Source organism: Oncorhynchus mykiss, chromosome 8, assembly GCF_013265735.2.
Source record: "Oncorhynchus mykiss isolate Arlee chromosome 8, USDA_OmykA_1.1, whole genome shotgun sequence".
In the NCBI taxonomy this organism is placed as follows: Eukaryota; Metazoa; Chordata; class Actinopteri; order Salmoniformes; family Salmonidae; genus Oncorhynchus; species Oncorhynchus mykiss.
In genome coordinates, this window is record NC_048572.1 from 762228 (window position 1) to 787500 (window position 25273).

The window sequence follows — 25273 nt, forward strand, 5'->3', positions numbered from 1 at the left end:
GAAACAAGGTCACAGACCTGACCTGAACCAGAAACAAGGTCACAGACCTGACCTGAACCAGAAACAAGGTCACAGACCTGATCTGAACCAGAAACAAGGTCACAGACCTGACCTGAACCAGAAACAAGGTCACAGACCTGACCTGAACCAGAAACAAGGTCACAGACCTGACCTGAACCAGAAACAAGGTCACAGACCTGACCTGAACCAGAAACAAGGTCACAGACCTGACCTGAACCAGAAACAAGGTCACAGACCTGACCTGAACCATAAACAAGGTCACAGACCTGACCTGAACCATAAACAAGGTCACAGACCTGACCTGAACCAGCAACAAGGTCACAGACCTGACCTGAACCAGCAACAAGGTCACAGACCTGACCTGAACCATAAACAAGGTCACAGACCTGACCTGAACCAGCAACAAGGTCACAGACCTGACCTGAACCATAAACAAGGTCACAGACCTGACCTGAACCAGAAACAAGGTCACAGACCTGACCTGAACCAGAAACAAGGTCACAGACCTGATCTGAACCAGAAACAAGGTCACAGACCTGACCTGAACCAGAAACAAGGTCACAGACCTGACCTGAACCAGAAACAAGGTCACAGACCTGACCTGAACCAGAAACAAGGTCACAGACCTGACCTGAACCAGAAACAAGGTCACAGACCTGACCTGAACCAGAAACAAGGTCACAGACCTGACCTGAACCATAAACAAGGTCACAGACCTGACCTGAACCATAAACAAGGTCACAGACCTGACCTGAACCAGCAACAAGGTCACAGACCTGACCTGAACCAGCAACAAGGTCACAGACCTGACCTGAACCATAAATAAGGTCACAGACCTGACCTGAACCAGCAACAAGGTCACAGACCTGACCTGAACCAGCAACAAGGTCACAGACCTGACCTGAACCAGAAACAAGGTCACAGACCTGACCTGAACCAGAAACAAGGTCACAGACCTGATCTGAAGGTCACTGACCACAATTACTGACCACAAACACAAATCAAAATCAAATCAAATCAAATCAAATCAAATTTATTTTATATAGCCCTTCGTACATCAGCTGATATCTCAAAGTGCTGTACAGAAACCCAGCCTAAAACCCCAAACAGCAAGCAATGCAGGTGAAGAAGCACGGTGGCTAGGAAAAACTCCCTAGAAAGGCCAAAACCTAGGAAGAAACCTAGAGAGGAACCAGGCTATGTGGGGTGGCCAGTCCTCTTCTGGCTGTGCCGGGTGGAGATTATAACAAAACATGGTCAAGATGTTCAAATGTTCATAAATGACCAGCATGGTCGAATAATAATAAGGCAGAATAGTTGAAACTGGAGCAGCAGCACAGTCAGGTGGACTGGGGACAGCAAGGAGTCATCATGTCAGGTATTCCTGGGGCATGGTCCTAGGGCTCAGGTCCTCCGAGAGAGAGAAAGAAAGAGAGAATTAGAGAGAGCATATGTGGGATGGCCAGTCCTCTTCTGGCTGTGCCGGGTGGAGATTATAACAGAACATGGCCAAGATGTTCAAATGTTCATAAATGATCAGCATGGTCGAATAATAATAAGGCAGAACAGTTGAAACTGGAGCAGCAGCACAGCCAGGTGGACTGGGGACAGCAAGGAGTCATCATGTCAGGTAGTCCTGGGGCATGGTCCTAGGGCTCAGGTCCTCCGAGAGAGAGAAAGAGAGAAGGAGAGAATTAGAGAACGCACACTTAGATTCACACAGGACACCGAATAGGACAGGAGAAGTACTCCAGATATAACAAACTGACCCTAGCCCCCCGACACATAAACTACTGCAGCATAAATACTGGAGGCTGAGACAGGAGGGGTCAGGAGACACTGTGGCCCACTCCGAGGACACCCCCGGACAGGGCCAAACAGGAAGGATACACACAATTACCGCAAACAAAACTACTGAACCAGATGCACACAACCACTGACCACAATTACTGACCAAACACACAACCACCGACCACAACTACACAATTACTGGCTACACAACTACCGACCACAACAACACAATTACAGATTATAGCTTCTGACCGCAACTACCGACCACAACAACACACTTAACACATTCTAAAGCGAATACTGGAATAATATTTCTAACATAGGAACGTGTGGAATGGTCAGTGATGAACACTAATGTCATATGGGTTGTTATTTTGTGATGTCATTAAAAAGTGTTATAAAGGAAATACTGTAATACTGTAATACTGTAAATACTGTTTCAGATACAACATGGAAGATCTGCGTGATCAAACTAAAGTGCTACAGCATGATGTGCTTTGCTAGCTTTTACTAATATACTGTAGCCTGGTACTATATTGAACTAGCTATGTGCAAATCTAATACGTAGGCAGTTTCCTGAAAGGTTCTAACATTTTAATGATTCAATATATAATAATATTTATTTTTATGAAATCAGAACTGTTTGTTAGAGTGAATAGACTATAATCCTCAGCAAGCAATTGCCACATTGGATCTCTGAGAGATACAGTTTTGATCTGAATCAAAGCGTAGTAGATACAGCTCCTACAGCTCCTACAGCTCCTACAGCTCATACAGCTCATACAGCTCATACAGCTCCTACAGCTCATACAGCTCCTAGAGCTCCTACAGTTCCTACAGCTCATAATCCTACAGCTCATACAGCTCATACAGCTCATACAGCTCCTACAGCTCCTACAGCTCCTACAGCTTATAATCCTACAGCTCATACAGCTCATACAGCTCCTACAGCTCATACAGCTCATACAGCTCCTACAGCTCATACAGCTCATACAGCTCCTACAGCTCATACAGCTCCTACAGCTCATACAGCTCCTACAGCTCATACAGCTCCTACAGTTCCTACAGTTCATAATCCTACAGCTCATACAGCTCATACAGCTCATACAGCTCCTACAGCTCATACAGCTCCTACAGCTCCTACAGCTCCTACAGCTCCTACAGCTCATACAGCTCCTACAGATCCTACAGCTCCTACAGTTCCTACAGCTCCTACAGTTCCTACAGCTCATACAGATCCTACAGCTCCTACAGTTCCTACAGCTCCTACAGATCCTACAGCTCCTACAGCTCCTACAGCTCCTACAGCTCCTACAGCACTGGAACCATTAATTTACTTCTCCAGATAAAGAGGGCTCCATCGGAAAACTCATCTGGGACTTGACGGCTAACGTTGGTGGCTTAGCTAGGTTAGCGGCTCTTTCAAGCAGACGTTAAACTGTCAGTTCAGCGGGATTCCGGAATAAGGAATAGCGGTCCTAGCTGTTAAAAGCTAACCGCGTCGGGGGAACACACGCAAAAACAAGTTTGTTATTTATGTTTAACAAAGACTGGTTGTTTTAGTTAAAATAACAAACCGGAGTGTTTTCAGCACACAGTGTTCAGCTACGCAGATTTGAAAAAGAGATGTCGTCTCACATCACTAGATGCACCATCCCATTTATATCCCCAAACAATAGCCTAAAACTTTCTATCCATTACATCATCATCATTCAACTACAATTACACTTAATTTACACTGAACGTTTTCCAAAAGTAAATCATGCAGGTATTGCTTTGCTTTCCTAAGCGTGTTGTCCACGTGACCTGACAGAACATCGGTTTGGCCTGTCTTTCTTCTATCAGTTTTCACACACAACAACTGTAGTTAAGACATATGGTTGATATATTAGCCTATCACAGTAATCGGGTTCATATATTAGCCTATCACAGTAATCTGGTTGATATATTACCCTATCACAGTAATCTGGTTGATATATTACCCTATCACAGTAATCTAGTTGATATATTACCCTATCACAGTAATCTGGTTGATATATTACCCTATCACAGTAATCTGGTTGATATATTACCCTATCAGTAATCTGGTTGATATATTAGCCTATCACAGTAATCTGGTTGACATATTCCCCTATCAGTAATCTGGTTGATATGTTAGCCTATCACAGTAATCTGGTTGATATATTACCCTATCACAGTAATCTGGTTGATATATTAGTCTATCAGTAATCTGGTTGATATATTAGCCTATCACAGTAATCTGGTTGATATATTAGCCTATCACAGTAATCTGGTTGATATATTACCCTATCACAGTAATCTGGTTGATATATTACCCTATCAGTAATCTGGTTGATATATTAGCCTATCACAGTAATCTGGTTGACATATTCCCCTATCAGTAATCTGGTTGATATGTTAGCCTATCACAGTAATCTGGTTGATATATTACCCTATCAGTAATCTGGTTGATATATTAGCCTATCAGTAATCTGGTTGATATATTAGCCTATCAGTAATCTGGTTGATATATTACCCTATCACAGTAATCTAGTTGATATATTACCCTATCACAGTAATCTGGTTGATATATTAGCCTATCACAGTAATCTGGTTGATTTATTAGTCTATCAGTAATCTGGTTGATATATTAGCCTATCACAGTAATCTGGTTGATATATTAGCCTATCACAGTAATCTGGTTGATATATTACCCTATCACAGTAATCTGGTTGATATATTACCCTATCAGTAATCTGGTTGATATATTACCCTATCAGTAATCTGGTTGATATGTTAGCCTATCACAGTAATCTGGTTGATATATTAGCCTATCAGTAATCTGGTTGCCTATCAGTATTAGCCTATCAGTAATCTGGTTGATATATTAGCTTATCACAGTAATCTGGTTGATATATTAGCCTATCGCAGTAATCTGGTTGATATATTAGCCTATCAGTAATCTGGTTGATATATTAACTTATCACAGTAATCTGGTTGATATATTAGCCTATCACAGTAATCTGGTTGATATATTAGCCTATCACAGTAATCTGGTTGACATATTACCCTATCAGTAATCTGGTTGATATGTTAGCCTATCAAGAGAATTCTCTTCGATTATAATCACAGCCGTATATATCCCCCCCCAAGCAGACACATCGATGGCTCTGAACGAACTTTATTTAACTCTCTGCAAACTGGAAACGATTTATCCGGAGGCTGCATTCATTGTAGCTGGGGATTTTAACAAGGCTAATCTGAAAACAAGACTCCCCAAATTTTATCAGCAAATTTTATCAGCATATCGATTGCGCAACCAGGGGAGGAAAGACCTTGGATCATTGTTACTCTAACTTCCGCGACGCATATAAGGCCCTGCCCCGCCCCCCTTTCGGAAAAGCTGACCACGACTCCATTTTGTTGATCCCTGCCTACAGACAGAAACTAAAACAAGAGGCTCCCACGCTGAGGTCTGTCCAACGCTGGTCCGACCAAGCTGACTCCACACTCCAAGACTGCTTCCATCACGTGGACTGGGAGATGTTTCGTATTGCGTCAGATAACAACATTGACGAATACGCTGATTCGGTGTGCGAGTTCATTAGAACGTGCGTTGAAGATGTCGTTCCCATAGCAACGATTAAAACATTCCCTAACCAGAAACCGTGGATTGATGGCAGCATTCGTGTGAAACTGAAAGCGCGAACCACTGCTTTTAATCAGGGCAAGGTGTCTGGTAACATGACCGAATACAAACAGTGCAGCTATTCCCTCCGCAAGGCTATCAAACAAGCTAAGCGCCAGTACAGAGACAAAGTAGAATCTCAATTCAACGGCTCAGACACAAGAGGCATGTGGCAGGGTCTACAGTCAATCACGGACTACAGGAAGAAATCCAGCCCAGTCACGGACCAGGATGTCTTGCTCCCAGGCAGACTAAATAACTTTTTTGCCCGCTTTGAGGACAATACAGTGCCACTGACACGGCCTGCAACGAAAACATGCGGCCTTTCCTTCACTGCAGCCGAGGTGAGTAAGACATTTAAACGTGTTAACCCTCGCAAGGCTGCAGGCCCAGACGGCATCCCCAGCCGCGCCCTCAGAGCATGCGCAGACCAGCTGGCCGGTGTGTTTACGGACATATTCAATCAATCCCTATACCAGTCTGCTGTTCCCACATGCTTCAAGAGGGCCACCATTGTTCCTGTTCCCAATAAAGCTAAGGTAACTGAGCTAAACGACTACTGCCCCGTAGCACTCACATCCGTCATCATGAAGTGCTTTGAGAGACTAGTCAAGGACCATATCACCTCCACCCTACCTGACACCCTAGACCCACTCCAATTTGCTTACCGCCCAAATAGGTCCACAGACGATGCAATCTCAACCACACTGCACACTGCCCTAACCCATCTGGAAAAGAGGAATACCTATGTGAGAATGCTGTTCATCGACTACAGCTCGGCATTCGACACCATAGTACCCTCCAAGCTCGTCATCAAGCTCGAGACCCTGGGTCTCGACCCCGCCCTGTGCAACTGGGTACTGGACTTCCTGATGGGCCGCCCCCAGGTGGTGAGGGTAGGCAACAACATCTCCTCCCCGCTGATCCGCAACACTGGGGCCCCACAAGGGTGCGTTCTGAGCCCTCTCCTGTACTCCCTGTTCACCCACGACTGCGTGGCCACGCACGCCTCCAACTCAATCATCAAGTTTGCGGACGACACAACAGTGGTAGGCTTGATTACCAACAACGACGAGACGGCCTACAGGGAGGAGGTGAGGGCCCTCGGAGTGTGGTGTCAGGAAAATAACCTCACACTCAACGTCAACAAATCTAAGGAGATGATTGTGGACTTCAGGAAACAGCAGAGGGAACACCCCCCTATCCACATCGATGGAACAGTAGTGGAGAGGGTAGTTTTAAGTTCCTCGGCATACACATCACAGACAAACTGAATTGGTCCACTCACACAGACAGCATCGTGAAGAAGGCGCAGCAGCGCCTCTTCAACCTCAGGAGGCTGAAGAAATTCGGCTTGTCACCAAAAGCACTCACAAACTTCTACAGATGCACAATCGAGAGCATCCTGGCGGGCTGTATCACCGCCTGGTATGGCAACTGCACCGCCCTCAACCGTAAGGCTCTCCAGAGGGTAGTGAGGTCTGCACAACGCATCACCGGGGGCAAACTACCTGCCCTCCAGGACACCTACACCACCCGATGTCACAGGAAGGCCATAAAGATCATCAAGGACATCAACCACCCGAGCCACTGCCTGTTCACCCCGCTATCATCCAGAAGGCGAGGTCAGTACAGGTGCATCAAAGCAGGGACCGAGAGACTGAAAAACAGCTTCTATCTCAAGGCCATCAGACTGTTAAACAGCCACCACTAACACTGAGTGGCTGCTGCCAACACACTGACACTGACTCAACTCCAGCCACTTTAATAATGGGAATTGATGGGAAATGATGTAAATATATCACTAGCCACTTTAAACAATGCTACCTTATATAAATGTTACTTACCCTACATTATTCATCTCATATGCATACGTATATACTGTACTCTATATCATCGACGGTATCCTTATGTAATACATGTATCACTAGCCACTTTATACTATGCCACTTTATTTACATACTCATCTCATTTGTACATACTGTACTCGATACCATCTACTGTATCTTGCCTATGCTGCTCTGTACCATCACTCATTCATATATCCTTATGTACATATTCTTTATCCCCTTACACTGTGTACAAGACAGTAGTTTTGGAATTGTTAGTTAGATTACTTGTTATTACTGCATTGTCGGAACTAGAAGCACAAGCATTTCGCTACACTCGCATTAACATCTGCTAACCATGTGTATGTGACAAATAAAATTTGATTTGATTTGATTTGATTTATCACAGTAATCTGGTTGATATATTAGCCTATCACAGTAATCTGGTTGACATATTACCCTATCAGTAATCTGGTTGATATATTAGTCTATCAGTAATCTGGTTGATATATTAGCCTATCGCAGTAATCTGGTTGATATATTAGCCTATTACAGTAATCTGGTTGACATATTACCCTATCAGTAATCTGGTTGATATATTAGCCTATCAGTAATCTGGTTGATATATTAGCCTATCAGTAATCTGGTTGATATATTAGCCTATCACAGTAATCTGGTTGATATATTACCCTATCAGTAATCTGGTTGATATATTAGCCTATCAGTAATCTGGTTGATATATTACCCTATCACAGTAATCTGGTTGATATATTAGCCTATCACAGTAATCTGGTTGATATATTACCCTATCACAGTAATCTGGTTGATATATTACCCTATCACAGTAATCTGGTTGATATATTACCCTATCACAGTAATCTGGTTGATATATTACCCTATCAGTAATCTGGTTGATATATTAGCCTATCAAAAGTAACAAAACAAATTATTTTAATACATCTAACGGATTGCTAAAAAATAGTCATATTTAATAACAAGTAATACAACGTTTTAAACTTCTACCTAGCTAAAGAGTTATAGCAAGTCTCACCAATTAAACTTCATTTTTTTTGAGGATTAGTTGAACCCGCTGTGTTGTGTTAGGGCAAAAACCAAAACATGCACCCCTTGGGGTCCTGAGGACCGAGTTGGGGAAACCATGAGCAAGTTATTCATCTGCACACTACTCCTCTTACACTCTTTAAGCTAGAAACGACATTTAAACTTTGACATGTGCAGACTGGTCTGGAATAGTGTGCTTGCGTACAACTTTTCGATATTACTTATACTATACATTTGTCTGTCATTCTTTTTGCCCCCTTTAATGGGACTTTTTAACAAGTCTAAAACTCCGCATTGTGACATCGTCACTTCAAACGTTCACTGTAAACAACATCAGCTACTTTGACCATTTTGAAATCAACTTAGACAAAACAAAAAATTGAGAATATGGAATCTTCCTCTTCTTCTCTGCTTTTCAAAACAGAATAATCTGCTAACGATCAAATGTTACAGCTGTGAGTAACCCGCATCAACAACACTTCCCTAAAACTATTTATAAACGTAACTTTTGACCACTCCACAAACAAGTTACAGAAAAAGTTTGAAGATATGAAATCGTTGTCACGTTCGTTGTAAAGAGGAGACCAAGGCGCAGGGTGGTAAGCATACATTCTTAATTTATTAAATGAATGAACATTGAAACAAACTAACAAAATAACAAATAACCGAACGAAAAGTGACTTTAACCACATGAGTGCTAACACATAGACAAGAACCCACAATTACCCAAGGCAAAATGGCATCCTAAATATGGTCCCCAATCAGAGACGACGATAAACAGCTGCCTCTGATTGGGAACCATAATCGGGCCACCATAGCCACACATATACCTAGATTTACTAAACCCCTAGACTTTCTAAACCCCTAGACTTACAAAAACCCGTAGACAATACAAAACAAGCATACCCACCCTCGTCACACCCTGACCTAACCAAAATAATAAAGAAAACAGAGATAACTAAGGTCAGGGTGTGACACCAATGCTGAGATGTTTAGACTGACCCTACTTACATTGCGTGTCAACATCATTTAAAAAAAAACTTTTTTTTTAATTAAAAAAAAAAATTTGCAAAAAATAACTAACCAAATGGTAATTATAGAACCGTTGAAGCTACATACACTAAACCAATGTTCAGGCCCTTCCAACTTCAATTTTGTATTGTATTGTTCACCAACTATAATTATATAAATTAGCATAATATAAATCACCAACAGTATCTTATGAAACAATCAAGCTATATAAGACAAACCAACTTTCATTTGTTCAGGCTACACTAACTTTTCATCTACCTACTTTTTTCAACTATAACTGTTATGGTGAGTGAATGAGGACCCAAAAGCGAACTAACTTAAACAGAGCTTCTTTAATAACCAAACATAGGTAGGCTCAGATAGACCGGCAGATTCCGACAGGACAGGACAAGGTTACAGCAAACATGACGATAGTCTGGCTCAGGCATGAAACACAACAAACAAGAATCCGACAAGGACAGGAACAGAAACAGAGAGAGATATAGGGACCTAATCAGAGGGAAAAAGGGAACAGGTGGGAAACAGGGTGAATGGGTAGTCAGAGGAGACAAGGAACAGCTGGGGGAAAGCGGGGGAGAAAAGGTAACCTAACAACGACCAGCAGAGGGAGACAGGGTGAAGGGAAAGGACAGAGACAAGACACAACATGACAGTACATGACAGTACCCCCCCACTCACCGAGCGCCTCCTGGCGCACTCGAGGAGGAAACCTGGCGGCAACGGAGGAAATCCTCGATCAGCGCACGGTCCAGCACGTCCCGAGAGGGAACCCAACTCCTCTCCTCAGGACCGTACCCCTCCCAATCTACGAGGTACTGGTGACCACGGCCCCGAGGACGCATGTCCAAAATTCTACGGACCCTGTAGATGGGTGCGCCCTCGACAAGGATGGGGGGGGGGGGGGGGGAAGACGAGCGGGGGCGCGAAGGACGGGCTTGATGCAGGAGACATGGAAGACCGGGTGGACGCGACGAAGGTATCGCGGAAGAAGAAGTCGAACTGCGACAGGATTAATGACCCGAGAAATACGGAACGGACCAATGAACCGCGGGGTCAACTTGCGAGAAGCCGTCTTAAGGGGAAGGTTCTGAGTGGAGAGCCAAACTCTCTGACCGCGACAATATCTAGGACTCTTAATTCTACGCTTATTAGCAGCCCTCACAGTCTGCGTCCTATAACGGCAAAGTGCAGACCTGACCCTCTTCCAGGTGCGCTCGCAACGTTGGACAAAAGCCTGAGCGGAGGGGACGCTGGACTCGGCGAACTGAGATGAGAACAGCGGAGGCTGGTACCCGAGGCTACTCTGAAAAGGAGATAGCCCGGTCGCAGACGAAGGAAGCGAGTTGTGGGCGTATTCTGCCCAGGGGAGCTGTTCTGACCAAGACGCAGGGTTACGAAAAGAAAGACTGCGTAAGATGCGACCAATAGTCTGATTGGCCCGTTCTGCTTGACCGTTAGACTGGGGATGAAAGCCGGAAGAGAGACTGACGGAAGCCCCAATCAAACGGCAAAACTCCCTCCAAAATTGAGACGTGAATTGCGGACCTCTGTCCGAAACGACGTCTGACGGAAGGCCATGAATTCTGAAAACATTCTCGATGATGATTTGTGCCGTCTCTTTAGCAGAAGGAAGCTTAGCAAGGGGAATGAAATGAGCCGCCTTAGAGAACCTATCGACAACCGTAAGAATAACAGTCTTCCCCGCTGACGAAGGCAGTCCGGTGACAAAATCTAAGGCGATGTGAGACCACGGTCGAGAGGGAATAGGAAGCGGCCTGAGACGGCCGGCAGGAGGAGAGTTACCAGACTTAGTCTGCGCGCAGACCGAACAAGCAGCCACGAAACGACGCGTGTCATGCTCCCGGGTGGGCCACCAAAAACGCTGGCGAATGGAAGCAAGCGTACCCCGAACGCCAGGGTGGCCGGCTAACTTGGCAGAGTGAGCCCACTGAAGAACGGCCAGACGAGTAGGAACGGGAACGAAAAGAAGGTTCCTAGGACAAGCGCGCGGCGACGGAGTGTGAGTGAGCGCTTGTTTTACCTGCCTCTCAATTCCCCAGACAGTCAACCCGACAACACGCCCCTCAGGGAGAATCCCCTCGGGGTCAGTGGAGGCTACTGAAGAACTGAAGAGACGAGACAAAGCATCAGGCTTGGTGTTCTTAGAGCCCGGACGATAAGAAATCACGAACTCGAAACGAGCGAAAAACAGCGCCCAACGCGCCTGACGCGCATTAAGTCGTTTGGCAGAACGGATGTACTCAAGGTTCCTATGGTCAGTCCAAACGACAAAAGGAACGGTCGCCCCCTCCAACCACTGTCGCCATTCGCCTAGGGCTAACCGGATGGCGAGCAGTTCGCGGTTACCCACATCATAGTTACGTTCCGACGGCGACAGGCGATGAGAAAAATACGCGCATGGGTGGACCTTGTCGTCAGAGAGGGAGCGCTGAGAAAGGATGGCTCCCACGCCCACCTCTGACGCGTCAACCTCGACAACGAACTGTCTAGAGACGTCAGGTGTAACAAGGATAGGAGCGGATGTAAAACGATTCTTGAGGAGATCAAAAGCTCCCTGGGCGGAAACGGACCACTTAAAGCACGTCTTGACTGAAGTAAGGGCTGTGAGAGGAGCTGCCACCTGACCGAAATTACGGATGAAACGACGATAGAAGTTCGCGAAGCCGAGAAAGCGCTGCAGCTCGACGCGTGACTTAGGGACGGGCCAATCAATGACAGCTTGGACCTTAGCGGGATCCATCTTAATGCCTTCAGCGGAAATAACAGAACCGAGAAATGTGACGGAGGAGGCATGAAAAGTGCACTTCTCAGCCTTCACAAAAAGACAATTCTCTAAAAGGCGCTGGAGGACACGTCGAACGTGCTGAACATGAATCTGGAGTGACGGTGAAAAAATCAGGATATCGTCAAGGTAAACGAAAACAAAGATGTTCAGCATGTCTCTCAGGACATCATTGACTAATGCCTGAAAGACAGCTGGAGCGTTAGCGAGGCCGAAAGGAAGAACCCGGTATTCAAAGTGCCCTAACGGAGTGTTAAACGCCGTCTTCCACTCGTCCCCCTCCCTGATGCGCACGAGATGGTAAGCGTTACGAAGGTCCAACTTAGTGAAAAACCTGGCTCCCTGCAGGATCTCGAAGGCTGAAGACATAAGAGGAAGCGGATAACGATTCTTCACTGTTATGTCATTCAGCCCTCGATAATCTATGCAGGGGCGCAGAGACCCGTCCTTCTTCTTGACAAAAAAAAACCCCGCTCCGGCGGGAGAGGAGGAGGGGACTATGGTACCGGCGTCAAGAGCTACAGACAAATAATCCTCGAGAGCCTTACGTTCGGGAGCCGACAGAGAGTATAGTCTACCCCGGGGGGGGTGGTTCCCGGAAGGAGATCAATACTACAATCATACGACCGGTGTGGAGGAAGAGAGGTGGCCCTGGACCGACTGAACACCGTGCGCAGATCGTGATATTCCTCCGGCACCCCTGTCAAATCACCAGGCTCCTCCTGTGAAGAAGAGACAGAGGAAACAGGAGGGATAGCAGACATTAAACATTTCACATGACAAGAGACGTTCCAGGAGAGGATAGAATTACTAGACCAATTAATGGAAGGATTATGACAAACTAGCCAGGGATGGCCCAAAACAACAGGTGTAAAAGGTGAACGAAAAATTAAAAAAGAAATGGTTTCACTATGATTACCAGAAACAGTGAGGGTTAAAGGTAGCGTCTCACGCTGAATCCTGGGGAGAGGACTACCATCCAGGGCGAACAAGGCCGTGGGCTCCTTTAACTGTCTGAGAGGAATGTCATGTTCCCGAGCCCAGGTCTCGTCCATAAAACAGCCCTCCGCCCCAGAGTCTATTAAGGCACTGCAGGAAGCTGACGAACCGGTCCAGCGTAGATGGACCGACAAGGTAGTGCAGGATCTTGAAGGAGAGACAGGAGTAGTAGCGCTCACCAGTAGCCCTCCGCTTACTGACGAGCTCTGGCCTTTTACTGGACATGAAGTGACAAAATGACCAGCGGAACCGCAATAGAGACAGAGGCGGTTGGTGATTCTCCGTTCCCTCTCCTTAGTCGAGATGCGGATACCTCCCAGCTGCATGGGCTCAGCACCCGAGCCGGCAGAGGAAGATGGTAGTGATGCGGAGAGGGAGGCGACGGAGAGCGCGAGCTCCTTTCCACGAGCTCGGTGACGAAGATCAACCCGTCGCTCAATGCGAATAGCGAGTTCAATCAAGGAATCCACGCTGGAAGGAACCTCCCGGGAGAGAATCTCATCCTTTACCTCTGCGCGGAAACCCTCCAGAAGACGAGCGAGCAAGGCCGGCTCGTTCCAGCCACTGGAGACAGCAAGAGTGCGAAACTCAATAGAGTAGTCTGTTATGGATCGATTGCCTTGACATAGGGAAGACAGGGCCCTGGAAGCCTCCTCCCCAAAAACAGATCGATCAAAAACCCGTATCATCTCCTCCTTAAAGTCCTGATACTGGTTAGTACACTCAGCCCTTGCCTCCCAGATTGCCGTGCCCCACTCACGAGCCCGTCCAATAAGGAGAGATATGACGTAGGCGACACGAGCAGTGCTCCTGGAGTAAGTGTTGGGCTGGAGAGAAAACACAATATCACACTGGGTGAGGAACGAGCGGCATTCAGTGGGCTCCCCAGAGTAACACGGCGGGTTATTGATTCTGGGCTCCGGAGATTCGAAAGCCCTGGAAGTGGCCGGTGGATCGAGGCGGAGATGGTGAACCTGTTCTGTGAGGTTGGAGACTTGGGTGGCCAGGGTCTCAACGGCATGTCGAGCAGCAGACACTTCCTGCTCGTGTCTGCCTAGCATCGCTCCCTGGATCCCGACGGCTGAGTGGAGAGGATCCGAAGTCGCTGGGTCCATTCTTGGTTGGATTCTTCTGTTATGGTGAGTGAATGAGGACCCAAAAGCGAACTAACTTAAACAGAGCTTCTTTAATAACCAAACATAGGTAGGCTCAGATAGACCGGCAGATTCCGACAGGACAGGACAAGGTTACAGCAAACATGACGATAGTCTGGCTCAGGCATGAAACACAACAAACAAGAATCCGACAAGGACAGGAACAGAAACAGAGAGAGATATAGGGACCTAATCAGAGGGAAAAAGGGAACAGGTGGGAAACAGGGTGAATGGGTAGTCAGAGGAGACAAGGAACAGCTGGGGGAAAGCGGGGGAGAAAAGGTAACCTAACAACGACCAGCAGAGGGAGACAGGGTGAAGGGAAAGGACAGAGACAAGACACAACATGACAGTACATGACAATAACCAGTCAGCATCATTACTACTGCAGACACTACCACTACTATAACCAGACACTACCACTACTATAACCAGACACTAACACTACTATAACCAGTCACTACCACTACTATAACCAGACACTACCACTACTATAACTATAACCAGACACTACCACTACTATAACTATAACCAGTCACTACCACTACTATAACTATAACCAGACACTACCACTACTATAACCAGACACTACCACTACTATAACCAGACACTACCACTACTATAACCAGACACTACCACTACTATAACCAGTCACTATCACTACCATAACTATAACCAGACACTACCACTACTATAACTATAACCAGTCACTACCACTACTATAACTATAACCAGACACTACCACTACTATAACCAGACACTACCACTACTATAACCAGACACTACCACTACTATAACCAGACACTACCACTACTATAACCAGTCACTATCACTACCATAACTATAACCAGACACTACCACTACTATAACTATAACCAGTCACTACCACTACTATAACTATAACCAGTCACTACCATTACTATAACCAGTCACTACCACTACTATTACTATAACCAGACACTACCACTACTATAACCAGTCACTACCACTACTATAACCAGTCACTACCACTACTATAACTATAACCAGACACTACCACTACTATAACTATAACCAGTCACTACCACTACTATAACCAGACACTACCACTACTATAACCAGACACTACCACTACTATAACCAGACACTACCACTACTATAACCAGACACTACCACTACTATAACCAGTCACTACCACTACTATAACCAGTCACTACCACTACTATAACTATAACCAGACACTACCACTACTATAACCAGTCACTACCACTACTATAACCAGTCACTACCACTACTATAACTATAACCAGACACTACCACTACTATAACCAGACACTACCACTACTATAACCAGTCATTACCACTACTATAACCAGTCACTACCACTACTATAATTATAACCAGTCACTACCACTACTATAACCAGTCACTACCACTACTATAACTATAACCAGTCACTACCACTACTATAACTATAACCAGACACTACCACTACTATAACTATAACCAGACACTACCACTACTATAACCAGACACTACCACTACTATAACCAGACACAACTACTACTATAACTATAACCAGACACTACCACTACTATAACCAGTCACTACCACTACTATAACCAGACACTACCACTACTATAACCAGACACTACCACTACTATAACCAGACACAACCACTACTATAACTATAACCAGACACTACCACTACTATAACCAGTCACTACCACTACTATAACCAGACACTACCACTACTATAACCAGTCACTACCACTACAATAACCAGTCACTACCACTACTATAACTATAACCAGACACTACCACTACTATAACTATAACCAGACACTACCACTACTATAACCAGACACTACCACTACTATAACCAGACACAACCACTACTATAACTATAACCAGACACTACCACTACTATAACCAGTCACTACCACTACTATAACCAGACACTACCACTACTATAACCAGACACTAACACTACTATAACTATAACCAGACACTACCACTACTATAACCAGACACTACCACTACTATAACCAGACACTACCACTACTATAACCAGACACTACCACTACTACAACTATAACCAGTCACTACCACTACCACTACTATAACCAGTCACTACTACAACTATAACCAGTCACTACCACAACTATATCTATAACCAGACACTACCACTACTATAACCAGACACTACCACTACTATAACCAGTCACTACCACAACTATATCTATAACCAGACACTACTATAACATTACATACAGTATATTCGGAAAGCATTCAGACCCCTTGACTTTGTCCCCATTTTGTTAAGTTACAGCCTTATTCTGAAATTAATTACACTGTTTATTTTCCTCATCAATCTACACACACTATTCCATAATGACAAAGCAAAAACCGTTTTTTAGAAATCTTTACAAAAGTATTCAAAATAAAAGACTGAAATATCACATTTACTACATTTACTTAAGTATTCAGACCCTTTACTCAGTACTTTGTTGAAGCACCTTTGGCAGCAATTACAGAACAGAGTCTTCTTGGGTATGATACAACAAGCTTGGCACACCTGTATTTGGGTAGTTTTTCCCATTCTTCTCTGCAGATCCTCTCAAGCTCTGTCAGGTTGGATGGGGAGCATCGCTGGCGCGCGCTATTTTCAGGTCTCTCCAGAGATGTTGGATCGGGTTCAAGTCCGGGCTCTGGCTGGGCCACTCAAGGACATTCAGAGACTTGTCCCGAAGCCACTCCTGCGTTGTCTTGGCTGTGTGCTTAGGTTGTCCTGTTGGAAGGTGAACTTTTGCCCCAGTCTGAGGTTTTCAACAAGGATCTCTCTGTACATTGCTCTGTTCATCTTTCCCTCGATCCTGACTAGTCTCCCAGTCCCTGCCGCTGAAACACATCATCACAGCATGATGCTATCACCACCATTCTTCACCGTAGGGATGGAGCCAGGTTTCCTCCAGACGTGACGCTTGTCATTCAGAATAAAGAGTTCAATCTTGGTTTCATCAGACCAGAGAATCTTGTTTCTCATGGTCTGAGAGTCTTTTTGTAAACTCCAAGCGGGCTGTCATGTGTCTTTTACTGAGGAGTGGCTTCCGTCTGGCAACTCTACCATAAAAGCCTGATTGGTGGAGTGCTGCAGAGATGGTTGTCCTTCTGGAAGGTTCTCCCATCTCCAAATAGGAACTATGGAGCTCTGTCAGAGTGACCATCGGGTTCTTGGCCACCTCCCTGACCAAAGCCTTTCTCCCCTGATTGGTCAGTTTGGCCGGACGACCAGCTCTATGAAGAGTCTTGGTGGTTACAAACTTCTTAAGAATGATGGAGGCCACTGTGTTCTTGGGGACCTTCAATGCTGCAGAAATGTTTTGGTACCCTTCCCCAGATCTGTGCCTCGACACAATTTCGGTCACAATCCTGTCTCGGAGCTCTACGGACAATTCCTTTGACCTCATGACATGGGACCTTATGTAGACAGGTGTGTGCCTTTCCAAATCATGTCCAATCAATTGAATTTACCACAGGTGGACTCCAATCAAGTTGCAGAAACATCTCAATTATGATCAATGGAAACAGGATGCACCTGAGCTCAATTTCGAGTCTCATAGCAAAGGGTCTGTATACTTATGTAAATAAGGTATTTCTGTTTTTATTTCATCCATTTTAGAATAAGGCTGTAATGTAACAAAATGTGGCAAAAGTCTAGGGGTCTCAATACTTTCCGAAGGTACTGTATGTTTGTTACAGATACCTTTTATTAAAAGGAAAATAAAAAACAGTGACGCGCATTTGACTCAATCAGCGCGACACATCTCCTTCTGTATAATATATGTATCTATCTCCTTCACATAGAGTTGACCTGTTGATTGTGGCCTGTTGTATAAGCAGTTTGCTGATGTCAACGTAGGGTCAGGAATAAGACAACGAACACAATTGCATTTTATCGAGATCCACCCCCCACCATCACCTCATGTTTGAGCATGATAATGCATGCCCCCATGTCGCAAGGATCTGTACACAATTCCTGGAAGCTGAAAATGGCCTGCATAATCACCAGACATGTCACCCATTGAGCATGTTTGGGATGCTCTGGATCGACATGTACGACAGCATGTTCCAGTTCCTGCCAATATCAAGCAACTTCTCACAGCCATTGAAGAGGAGTGGGACAACATTCCACAGGCCACAATCAACAGCCTGATCAACTCTATGTGAAGGAGATGTGTCACGCTGCATGAGGCAAATGGTGGTCACACCAGATAATGACTGATGCATATCTGAATTCCCAGTCGTGTGAAATCCATAGATTAAGGCCTATTGAATTCATTTCAATTGACTGAATTCCTTATATGAACTGTAACTCAAGTAAAATCTTTGAAATTGTTGCATTTTGCGTTTTTTTGTTCAGTGTATAACCGACAAGAACGGTCGGGTTCTGTAAGTGCAAAGAGAAGGAAGCTCTCCAACCATCAACTAGAGATTCAACATCTCTTAGAAGACAATTTAATAAACAAGTTAGCGAGAGAAGAGCGAGAGAAGAGCGAGAGAAGAGCGAGAGAGAAGAGCGAGAGAGAAGAGCGAGAGAGAAGAGCGAGAGACAAGAGCGAGAGAGAAGAGCGAGAGAGAAGAGCGAGAGAGAAGAGCGAGAGAGAAGAGGAGAGAGAAGAGCGAGAGAAGAGCGAGAGACAAGAGCGAGAGAGAAGAGCGAGAGAGAAGAGCGAGAGAGAAGAGCGAGAGAGAAGAGCGAGAGAGAAGAGGAGAGAGAAGAGCGAGAGAAGAGCGAGAGAGAAGAGCGAGAGAAGAGCGAGAGAGAAGAGCGAGAGAAGAGCGAGAGACAAGAGCGAGAGAGAAGAGCGAGAGAGAAGAGGAGAGAGAAGAGCGAGAGAAGAGCGAGAGACAAGAGCGAGAGAGAAGAGCGAGAGAGAAGAGCGAGAGAGAAGAGCGAGAGAGAAGAGCGAGAGAGAAGAGGAGAGAGAAGAGCGAGAGAAGAGCGAGAGACAAGAGCAAGAGAGAAGAGCGAGAGAGAAGAGCGAGAGAGAAGAGCGAGAGAGAAGAGCGAGAGAGAAGAGGAGAGAGAAGAGCGAGAGAAGAGCGAGAGAGAAGAGCGAGAGAAGAGCGAGAGAGAAGAGCAAAAAAATAGTGAGAGAGAAGAGCGAGAGAGAAGAGAGACGAGACAGGTAACTCACCAGAGAGGTATCCACTCATCAGCTTGTCCAGACTGTTAAACTGTTGTCTGTACTTCAGCCTGGTGGACTGGGGAACGGACCAATCACAAGAGCACGTCTTGGGAGAGTTACTGGCCAGGGAGGTGGTGGAGGATGAGTTAGAACTGGAGAGGGGAGTAGGAGAAAGAGAGCAAGAGAGGGAGAGAAAGAGAGAAAGAGAGAAAGAGAGAGAGAGAGAGAGAGAGAGAGAGAGAAAGAGAGATAGATTTGATTTCACATTGATTTCAGAAAAAAAGCAGAGCCCAGTCTGGCAGAGAGAGGCAGAGAGAGGCAGAGAGAGGCAGAGAGAGGCAGAGATGCAGAAGAGAGGCAGAGAGGCGCAGAATAGAGGCAGAATAGAGGCAGAAGAGAGGCAGAATAGAGGCAGAAGAGAGGCAGAAGAGCTTTATTGTTCCAGCTTTATTGTTTCTGTGAGAAACTTAGTCATTTCAATCAGTTGCTAGTGGTGTAAAGTTGAAATACTTTAAAGTACTACTTAGGTCATTTTGGGGGGGGGGGGGGGGGGGGGGTCTCTGTACTTTGCCTCACTACATTCCTAAATAAAACAATGTACTTTTTACTTCATACATTTTCCCTGACACCTAAAAGTACTCATTACATTTGGAATGCTTAACAGGACAGGAAAATGGTCCAATTCACACACTTATCAAGAGAACATCCCTGGTCATCCTACTGTTAAGATTGCCTAATATAAGTAATTAAAATCAATTCTACTGTTGCCTTTGATACTTAAGCATAATTGGCACAATTGGCCCAGCTTCGTCCGGGTTTGGCCGTGGTAGGCCGGCATTGTAAATAATAATGTGTTCTTAAACTGACTTGTCCAGTTAAATAAAGTTTGTATTTTTTTTAAACAAAATACTTTTACTCAAGTAGTATTTTACTACTTTTCTATTAAAGGTATCTTTCCTTTTAATCAAGTATGAGATTTGGGTACTATTTCCACCACTGCATATTGCCCCCTCCCTCTGTCATCTCAGAGCTCTGGGGTGTCTTCTGGCTTCAATATTTTGGTACAACTCACTGCTGCACAGAGAGCCCCACTAACCTGATTTCCCTTCATTAGTTTCAGAAGAGGAATGAGGAAACTGCCAAACAGACACACAGCCTCATGCCGGGTTCACAACATGCTGTGGTGTTAAGTACTTCAGTCGGTTTTGGGGGTTTTCTTTACTTTATTATTAATACTTTTCACTACTTTTACTTTTACCTCACTACATTTCTCAATAAACAAATAATGTACTTTTTACTCCGTACATTTTCCCTGACACCCAACAGTAATCATTACATTTTGACAGGAAAATGGTCCAATTTACACACTAATCAAGAAAACATCTCTGGTCATCCCGACTGCCTCTGATCTGGAGGACTCACTAAACAGAGAACATCCCTGGTCATCTCTACTGCCTCTGATCTGGCTGACTCACTAAACAGAGAACATCCCTGGTCATCTCTACTGCCTCTTATCTGGAGAACTCACTAAACAGAGAACATCCCTGGTCATCTCTACTGTCTCTGATCTGGAGGACTCACTAAACAGAGAACATCTCTGGTCATCCCGACTGCCTCTGATCTGGAGGACTCACTAAACAGAGAACATCCCTGGTCATCTCTACTGCCTCTGATCTGGAGGACTCACTAAACAGAGAACATCTCTGGTCATCCCGACTGCCTCTGATCTGGAGGACTCACTAAACAGAGAACATCCCTGGTCATCCCTACTGCCTCTGATCTGGAGGACTCACTAAACAGAGAACATCCCTGGTCATCCCTACTGTCTCTGATCTGGAGGACTCACTAAACAGAGAACATCCCTGGTCATCTCTACTGCCTCTGATCTGGAGGACTCACTAAACAGAGAACATCCCTGGTCATCTCTACTGCCTCTGATCTGGAGGACTCACTAAACAGAGAACATCCCTGGTCATCCCTACTGCCTCTGATCTGGTGGACTCACTAAACAGAGAACATCCCTGGTCATCTCTACTGCCTCTGATCTGGAGGACTCACTAAACAGAGAACATCCCTGGTCATCCCTACTGTCTCTGATCTGGAGGACTCACTAAACAGAGAACATCCCTGATCATCCCTACTGCCTCTGATCTGGTGGACTCACTAAACAGAGAACATCTCTGGTCATCCCGACTGCCTCTGATCTGGAGGACTCACTAAACAGAGAACATCTCTGGTCATCCCTACTGCCTCTGATCTGGAGGACTCACTAAACAGAGAACATCCCTGGTCATCCCTACTGCCTCTGATCTGGTGGACTCACTAAACAGAGAACATCCCTGGTCATCCCTACTGTCTCTGATCTGGAGGACTCACTAAACAGAGAACATCCCTGGTCATCCCTACAGCCTCTGATCTGGAGGACTCACTAAACAGAGAACATCCCTGGTCATCCCTACTGCCTCTGATCTGGAGGACTCACTAAACACAAAGGCATCTTTTGTAAATTATGTCTGTTGTTTTGGAGTGCCCCTCGCTCTCCATACATTTAAAAACAAGTGAATTGTGGCTGTCTGATTGGCTTAATATAAGGAATCTGAAATGTGTTGTGGTGTGTGTTGTGGTGTGGTGTGTGTGTGTTGTGTTGTGGTGTGGTGTGTGTTGTGGTGTGTGCGTGTGTTGTGGTGTGTGTTGTGGTGTGGTGTGTGTGTGTTGTGGTGTGGTGTGGTGTGTGTTGTGGTGTGTGTTGTGGTGTGTGCGTGTGTTGTGGTGTGTGCGTGTGTTGTGGTGTGTGGTGTGGTGTGGTGTGGTGTGTGTTGTGGTGTGTGTTGTGGTGTGTGTGTTGTGGTGTGTGTGTTGTGGTGTGTGTGTGTGTTGTGGTGTGTGTGTGTGTTGTGGTGTGTGCGTGTGTGCGTGTGTTGTGGTGTGTGTTGTGTTGTGGTGTGTGTTGTGGTGTGTGTTGTGTGTTGTGGTGTGTGTGTGTGTGTTGTGGTGTGTGCGTGTGTTGTGGTGTGTGTGTTGTGGTGTGGTGTGTGTGTTGTGGTGTGGTGTGTGTTGTGGTGTTGTGTGTGTTGTGGTGTGTGTTGTGGTGTGTGTGTTGTGGTGTGTGTTGTGGTGTGTGTTGTGTTGTGCTGTGTGTGTTGTGGTGTGTGTGTGTGTTGTGGTGTGTGCGTGTGTTGTGGTGTGTGTGTTGTGGTGTGGTGTGTGTTGTGGTGTTGTGTATGTTGTGGTGTGTTGTGTGTTGTGGTGTTGTGTATGTTGTGGTGTGTGTTGTGGTGTGTGTGTTGTGGTGTGTGTGTTGTGGTGTGTGCGTGTGTTGTGGTGTGTGTTGTGGTGTGGTGTGTGTTGTGGTGTGGTGTGTGTTGTGGTGTGGTGTGTGTTGTGGTGTGGTGTGGTGTGGTGTGTGTTGTGTTGTGGTGTGGTGTGTGTTGTGTTGTGGTGTGGTGTGTGTTGTGGTGTGGTGTGGTGTGTGTTGTGTTGTGGTGTGTGTTGTGGTGTGGTGTGTGTTGTGGTGTGGTGTGGTGTGGTGTGTGTTGTGGTGTGTGTTGTGGTGTGTGTTGTGGTGTGGTGTGTGTTGTGGTGTGGTGTGGTGTGTGTGGTGTGGTGTGTGTGTCTGTTTTTGTGTGTGTGTCTGTTGTGTGTGTGTGTGTGTGTTGTGGTGTGGTGTGTGTGTCTGTTTTTGTGTGTGTGTCTGTCCCTACTGCCTCTGATCTGGAGGACTCACTAAACACAAAGGCATCTTTTGTAAATTATGTCTGTTGTTTTGGAGTGCCCCTCGCTCTCCATACATTTAAAAACAAGTGAATTGTGGCTGTATGGTTGGCTTAATATAAGGAATCTGAAATGTGTTGTGGTGTGTGTTGTGGTGTGGTGTGTGTGTGTTGTGTTGTGGTGTGGTGTGTGTTGTGGTGTGTGCGTGTGTTGTGGTGTGTGTTGTGGTGTGGTGTGTGTGTGTTGTGGTGTGGTGTGGTGTGTGTTGTGGTGTGTGTTGTGGTGTGTGCGTGTGTTGTGGTGTGTGCGTGTGTTGTGGTGTGTGGTGTGGTGTGGTGTGGTGTGTGTTGTGGTGTGTGTTGTGGTGTGTGTTGTGGTGTGTGCGTGTGTTGTGGTGTGTGTTGTGGTGTGGTGTGTGTGTGTTGTGGTGTGGTGTGGTGTGTGTTGTGGTGTGTGTTGTGGTGTGTGCGTGTGTTGTGGTGTGTGCGTGTGTTGTGGTGTGGTGTGTGGTGTGGTGTGGTGTGTGTTGTGGTGTGGTGTGTGTTGTGGTGTGTGTGTTGTGGTGTGTGTGTTGTGGTGTGTGTGTTGTGGTGTGTGTGTGTGTTGTGGTGTGTGCGTGTGTTGTGGTGTGTGTCGTGGTGTGTGTTGTGGTGTGTGTTGTGTTGTGTTGTGGTGTGGTGTGTGTTGTGGTGTGGTGTGTGTTGTGGTGTGGTGTGGTGTGTGTTGTGGTGTGTGTTGTGGTGTGTGTTGTGGTGTGGTGTGTGTTGTGGTGTGGTGTGGTGTGTGTGGTGTGGTGTGTGTGTCTGTTTTTGTGTGTGTGTCTGTTGTGTGTGTGTGTGTGTGTGTGTGTTGTGGTGTGGTGTGTGTGTCTGTTTTTGTGTGTGTGTCTGTTGTGTGTATGTGTGTGTGTGTGTGTGTGTGTGTGCGTGTGTTGTGGTGTGGTGTGTGTTGTGGTGTGTGTGTTGTGGTGTGTGTGTTGTGGTGTGTATGTTGTGGTGTGTCTGTTTTTGTGTGTGTGTGTGTTGTGGTGTGGTGTGTGTTGTGGTGTGGTGTGTGTTGTGGTGTGGTGTGTGGTGTGTGTTGTGGTGTGGTGTGGTGTGGTGTGTGTGTGTCTGTTGTGGTGTGGTGTGGTGTGGTGTGTGTGTGTTGTGGTGTGTGTGTGTTGTGTTGTGGTGTGGTGTGTTTGTGTGTGTGTCTGTTGTGGTGTGGTGTGGTGTGTGTGCGTATGTGTTGTGGTGTGGTGTGTGTGTTGTGGTGTGTGTGTGTGCATGTGTGTGTGTGTGTGTGTGTGTGTGTGTGTGTTGCGGTGTGTGTGTGTTTTAGTGTGGTGTGTATGTGTGTGTGTTGTGTGTTGTGGTGTGGTGTGTTGTGGTGTGTGTTGTGGTGTGGTGTGTGTGTGTTGTGATGTGTGCGTGTGTTGTGGTGTGTGCGTGTGTTGTGGTGGGTGTGTGTGTGGTGTGTGCGTGTGGTGTGGTGTGTGGTGTGGTGTGGTGTGTGTTGTGGTGTGTGTGTTGTGGTGTGTGTGTTGTGGTGTGTGTGTGTGTTGTGGTGTGTGCGTGTGTTGTGGTGTGTGTTGTGGTGTGTGTTGTGGTGGGTGTTGTGTTGTGGTGTGGTGTGTGTTGTGGTGTGTGTGTGTGTGTGTTGTGGTGTGTGCGTGTGTTGTGGTGTGTGTGTTGTGGTGTGGTGTGTGTTGTGGTGTGGTGTGTGTTGTGGTGTGTGTTGTGGTGTGTGTGTTGTGGTGTGTGTGTGTGTGTGTTGTGGTGTGTGTTGTGGTGTGGTGTGGTGTGTGTTGTGGTGTGGTGTGTGTTGTGGTGTGGTGTGGTGTGTGGTGTGGTGTGGTGTGTGTTGTGGTGTGTTGTGTGGTGTGGTGTGTGTTGTGGTGTGGTGTGGTGTGTGTTGTGGTGTGGTGTGGTGTGTGTTGTGGTGTGTGTTGTGGTGTGGTGTGTTGTGGTGTGTGTTGTGTGGACAAATGTTTTTTGCGCTTTTCAATGTTTTACCGCCAGTGCTAACCC

At 45.9% G+C, this 25273-nt stretch overlaps 1 protein-coding gene across 1 annotated transcript in view; it reads right to left on the bottom strand.

Annotated features, from left to right (window-relative positions):
* Positions 1-25273, bottom strand: part of LOC110513701 (intersectin-2-like) — a 113054-nt gene that overhangs the window by 42194 nt on the left and 45587 nt on the right. The window contains exon 9 of the mRNA XM_036986810.1: positions 19560-19702. Coding sequence (XP_036842705.1) covers positions 19560-19702 — 143 coding nt within the window. The remainder of the gene's footprint in view (positions 1-19559; positions 19703-25273) is intronic.